The sequence below is a fragment of the Leptidea sinapis genome, chromosome 20, assembly GCF_905404315.1.
Source record: "Leptidea sinapis chromosome 20, ilLepSina1.1, whole genome shotgun sequence".
Lineage (NCBI taxonomy): Eukaryota > Metazoa > Arthropoda > Insecta > Lepidoptera > Pieridae > Leptidea > Leptidea sinapis.
This window is the reverse complement of record NC_066284.1, coordinates 7387949-7393948: the sequence shown is the minus strand read 5'-3', so window position 1 is coordinate 7393948 and position 6000 is coordinate 7387949. Positions and strand designations below refer to the sequence as shown.

The 6000-nt window shown below is 35.1% G+C and overlaps 1 protein-coding gene across 1 annotated transcript; it reads left to right on the top strand.

The window, feature by feature from the left end:
* The first annotated feature begins 1950 nt into the window (after nucleotides 1–1950).
* On the top strand, nucleotides 1951–5133 carry LOC126970144 (zinc finger BED domain-containing protein 4-like). Its single transcript, XM_050815890.1, has 2 exons — nucleotides 1951–2757; nucleotides 3324–5133. Exons 1-2 carry the CDS (start codon nucleotides 2538–2540, stop codon nucleotides 5027–5029), a joined length of 1926 nt encoding a protein of 641 aa, XP_050671847.1. The 5' UTR covers nucleotides 1951–2537; the 3' UTR covers nucleotides 5030–5133.
* Nucleotides 5134–6000: the final 867 nt, after the last annotated feature.

The following is a 6000-nucleotide window of genomic DNA, read 5'->3' as shown; positions in this document are numbered from 1 at the left end:
AGCATTATTTTGAAAATTCTACCCTTATCAACACAAAAGTTGAAAAAAAATATTTTTTATTTTTATTTTGCCCTGTTTCTTAACTTAAGGTGGCTGAGGAAACATGTGTCTTCACAATTAAATCCATTTTTGTGAATAAATATTGCCAAATTAAAAATTAAAAACCAAAACATGCGCAAATATCAAATAACTAAATTTGCAACGTGATGTTTGAAGCAAGCTAGTGCAAAAAAAATGTATGACAGCCTTGCGGACCATTATTTAAAAAACATCTGCAGTTCATACTGATTCCAAAAAGGTATAACAATATTACATTTTACAAAAAAAATAACTTAATAACCAATTTTAGACTCCAATTGCGAGAAACATTTAAGCGCTATCTATTCTGAGAATTATTTTGTTATCGAGAGAGAGATAACACAATATGCTATCTCTTTCTCGCTCAGGTACCTTTTTCGTTTACGGGGTCCTATTGGCCGACGCCTATGATCCCCACACCCTAATTTTTCAAATTATTCTTAGTTTCATCAGAGACTTGCTCATAGCTCGTAGCTGCACACGTGTTTTTTACTTCGCTACCATTACGACTCTTTTTTTTGGTGACTGACGCTTGAATTGGACCTTGTTTGTCTTTGTGATTTGGATACTGTTTGCCCGGATTTTATAAAATGCCTAATACCTATACTCCTCGTGAATATGCTGAGATGTATTTTATTTACGGTCTGTGTAATGCAAACGCTCGGCAAGCAGCCCGTACGTATCGTGAGCGCTATCCTAATCGCGACCGCTATCCGGATCATCGAATTTTTCTCCGTGTAAATAACGCGTATTTAGAAGGCAGAATTCCCGGAGCTGCAAACAACGTGGGAAGACCTAGAAGAGTCGATGAACTTCAAATACTGGCCGAAGTGACAGAAGAACCTTCTACGAGTGTTCGTCGTATTTCAAGACGTACTGGTATAGCAAAAACAACAGTACATCGCATTTTAAAAAGAAACAGTTTATACCCTTATCATATTCAACGAGTGCAGGCACTATTACCTGCTGATTATCAACGGAGGATAGATTTTTGTGCAGAGATGCTTCGCCGATGCCGACAAGATCCACTATTTTTCAATTCAATATTATGGAGCGATGAATCGTGTTTTAAAAGAGTTGGAGTGTTTAACATTCATAATTTACATGAATGGGCTGTTGTGAATCCACGTATTGTACGAGAAGATAGATTCCAGCACCAGTTTGGAGTCAATTTGTGGGCTGGAATCTTAGATGGTAAACTTATTGGTCCATTTGAGCTCCCACCGAGGCTTAATGGTGCTCGGTACTTGCAATTTTTAAGAAATGACTTAAGTAATTTATTAGCAAATGTACCACAGGAGGTATGTGAGAGGATGTGGTTACAGCATGATGGCGCACCCGCTCATTATTGCAGACAAGTGAGGGAATATTTAAACGAGTCTTACCCAAGTAGGTGGATTGGACGAGGAGGTACAATCCCATGGCCAGCTCGATCACCTGATCTTAATCCATTGGATTATTTTTTATGGGGATATTTTAAAGAATCCGTATATGAAACCGTTAACGATAACGAAAGACAGCTAAGACAAAAACTGAATGTGGTGAGTGAAAAAGTCAAAAATAATGAAAGGGCGTTAAAAAGTTTAAAAAGAAATTTTATAAGAAGATGCCGGCTATGCCTTAGAGTAAGAGGAAGACATTTCGAACATTTATTATAAGAAATAAATAAAAAAATTCTAACTATTTACTTTTGTTTTATTGTAAATTCCGCCAAGAAATTGCTATCTAATGTTGATTTAAAATAATTATTGTCTTTTATTGTTTCACAATAATGATTAATTATACCTTTTTGGAATCAGTATGAACTGCAGATGTTTTTTAAATAATGGTCCGCAAGGCTGTCATACATTTTTTTTGCACTAGCTTGCTTCAAACCAGGGATGTTGCGAACATTCGCATCTGCATCCGCAAATGCGGAACATCCGCATTGTTTTGGACATCTGCATCTGCTTCCGCATCCGCATTAATCAATGCGAATGTTCATGCGGATGCGAATATTATACAAGTAGCGACAAGAAAGAAATTGGGCGGGGCCGGTGATTGACGCGTGCCGGTCGCACGTGACAATAACCAATGGGAGCGAAGAAATTAGTGACAAGATTCGACACGTTTGTTTGTTTTCGCTAGTGCATCATTTGTTTGTTCCTTTCCTTGCAAGTGGAAGTGAATAAATACGTGTTTGTTTGCGTTGTGAAGTGAAAGTGAACTACTTATCGTATCATAAAGATAAATAGGTATTTTTAATGTTATTGTGATACAGTGTGTAAATAAGAAGAGTTTACAAGAAAACTTTATATTATTTAAGACTAATATCCATAAGATCACAGGGTAACTTCTATTATATTACGCCGGTAATACGTTTTATTGTAGGAAAAAATATCGTTTTATGACGAAATTCGTTATTTTTCCAGTGTGATTCCCGTTATTGATAGTTTATCTATCTAACTATTTAGTCAACAATGTCACCACCGACCAAAAGTAATGTATGGGATTATTTTGAACCAAATAAAGAAGACCAGGATAAAGCTGATTGTAAAATATGCAAAAAAAGCTACTCTCGCAAGGGCCGCACCACGTCGTCTTTAAAAAACCATCTTAAGTCGATGCACTCAGAAGAATTTTCTACATTTGAGAACATTAGTAAAGAAAAAAAATTACAACAGATGAAATCTGACGCAAGTAAGTTTCATAATTAATAGTTTTAATTAATTAATATTTACTTGAGGCATTGTTTGGTTAGTTTAATAAAAGAATAGTTTTAGTTGTGGTTTATTGGCTAAGTTTCCACTCAATATTATAGTTATTTGCTGTCATATAAAACGTCAGTTGTAAAAAGACTAATATATGTAATTCATTTATCTACTTTTTTATTGTTTCAAAATAAAACAACCTGTACATAAATGTATATTTTTAATATGATATTAAAATATGAATAGTGAATTACTTAACTCAAAAACTATTCGGCTGATTGCAAAAATTTTATCACTATCAAAAAGTGTACCTTTTCTTTTTAGTGTAGTTTAGCTTCACGCTATATTTAATGTTAATGCCAGAAAACATTAGGGATCCTTCCTTCTTATAAATATTTATAAGGAATAAACTCCTTTTATTTTTATTTTTTGCAATATAAGTTGGACATTTGATAGAAAGGTTTTCTGGTGTTTTAAAATGTCCTCACTTTTTAATTACTTTTAAGTAAATAGTTTTTTACAACGAAAATTTTTATTTATTTGTGTATTTTTCAGATAAAGTTACCACTCCTCTGCAAGAATCAAAGAAACAACTTTCATTAGAGGAAATGGTTCTAAAAGAAAAGAAGTGGGACGTCAATAACTTGAATTCTAAAAAAATTGATAAACTCATTGGAGAAATGATTGCACTTCAAAATTTGCCGTTTAATTTTGTTGAAGGGCTAGGTTTTCGTAGACTGATGCAAGAATTAGCACCAAGATATAACTTTAGGGGACGCAATTTTTTTACAGATTTTGTATGCAAGGAATTATATAGCAAAGTGGCTCAAAAAGTTAAAGGATTAATCGAAAATTTTGATAACATGTCGTTTACGTCTGACATTTGGTCGGATCCTAGCTCAAACGCTTCTTTGCTTAGCCTGACTTGCCATGGAATTGCAGAAAACTTTGATAGATCATCGATAATATTGAAATGTGAGACATTTGACGGCCGTCACACTGGTGACATAGTTGCTGAAAAATTCAGTAACATGCTTTCTGAATGGAACATTAAAAAACAACAACTGCATTGCCTAATCAGAGATGAAGGGTCTAATATGAAACGAGCCGCGCGATTAGCAGCATTAAATGATATAGACTGTACTGTTCACAAGATACAACTGGCTATCCGTAGTTGTTTAGGTTCTCAAGAAAACATAAAAATACTAAAACAAAAATGTAAGAGAATTACGACCCATTTCAATCACTCTACCATTGCCCAGAAACAACTGCAATCAATTCAGGACAGACTGAATCAACCGCACCTGAAAGTGTTTCAAGATTGTGTAACACGATGGAACAGTACATTCTACATGTTCGAGCGTTTTTCAAAGATAAAGGATGCTCTGAGCCTTTACATGAATGATAATGAAATTGACCCTATTCTACCAGAAGAATGGAAAATGATTGAAAGTTTCATTCAATTACTGGGACCTTTTGAGGAAGCAACACGGGAACTGAGCAGCTCTTCTGCTCTTATTTCATCTGTGATACCGATAATACAAATGCTTGAAAAAAAAGTTGATGACTATTTATATTTAACAAGATCGCAAGAGTTTGATCCGATTCGTCAGGCTGTAACGACTTTGAAAAACGAACTTTCTACAAAGTTTTCTAGCTTGGGAGAAAACAATTTATATACCATCGCTACCTACTTAGATCCTCGCTATAAGCACAAATTTTTCACACCGGTGACTGAAGAAAAGATTAAAGATGACATTTTAAAAATGATAAATATTGAGAATGACAATTTTGAATCAGTTAATACCAATGCCAAAAGGGCTAAAATAACTGATTGCATGGAAAATGAAACAGAACAACTAGGACCAGGGACTTCAGGTTTCAACAAAAAGCCATGCTTAAAAAACGACCTGGCTATGATGTTAGATTCGTCGAGTGAAGACGAAAGTCAAGATGAGCCAGAAAATAGTAGCGTTGAAGCTGTATTAAAAAAAGAGTTACTTGCTTACCGTACTAAAAAAAGAATAAATGTGAGTGAAAATCCTTTAAACTGGTGGAGTGTACATCGAGGGGAATTCAAGGTATTATCGCCGATAGTACGAAGATTTTTATCTGCTCCACCGGGCAGTGTTCCTAGCGAACAACTATTTAGTAGCGCGGGATTAATTTACGAACCTCTGCGTAACAGACTAGAACCAGAAAAGGCGGCAATACTACTCTTCATCAAGTATAATGCTCCTATTTTTAAATTCAACTACTGATATAAAAAACAGAAGGTGTTCAGTTACATTATACATGACTTATATTTTTAACATAAAAATAAGTACTTAATTATGTTTGATTACAATAAAAATGTTAATAATTACGTTGTCATTGTTTTAATTCTTCATGGATAGACTTTATTTACATAATATCTTATACATCCGCATCCGCATCTGCATCCGCGGATGTGAGCCTGCTAAACTCCGCATCCGCATCCGTATCCGCGGATGTGAAAATATCGGCATCTGCAACATCCCTGCTTCAAACATCACGTTGCAAATTTAGTTATTTGATATTTGCGCATGTTTTGGTTTTTAATTTTTAATTTGGCAATATTTATTCACAAAAATGGATTTAATTGTGAAGACACATGTTTCCTCAGCCACCTTAAGTTAAGAAACAGGGCAAAATAAAAATAAAAAATATTTTTTTTCAACTTTTGTGTTGATAAGGGTAGAATTTTCAAAATAATGCTTAAAAAATCATATCTTTTGAACTACTGGCCCTAGAACAGTAAAATTTGGTGTTTTCGATAGATGATGACCACCCCTATCACGGGTATCCCGTTGGTCCACTGATTACGGGACACCCTGTATATCCCAATTTCTAGCCTAATTGGGTCATTAGCTTTCGAGTTACAAACGAGTGAACAAGTAAATCGGGAACAAACTAGCCACTATGGAGAAAATTGAACATCGCGCCGTCGTAAAGTTCCTCACCAAACAAGGAAAAACGCCTCAAACTATTTTGCAAGAGATGTTAGCTGTTTACGGAGACTCTGCTCCTGGTAAAACCATGATTTACAAATGGCACGGCCTTTTCAAGCAAGGAAGGGAGTCAATTGAAGATGATCCTCGACCTGGACGGCCCATTGAGGCCACTACGCCGGAAATCATTGAAAAAGTTGAAAAACTTGTATTGGAAGACGGAAGGTTGAAGAAGAAACAACTTGCAGCATCAGTTGGAGTAT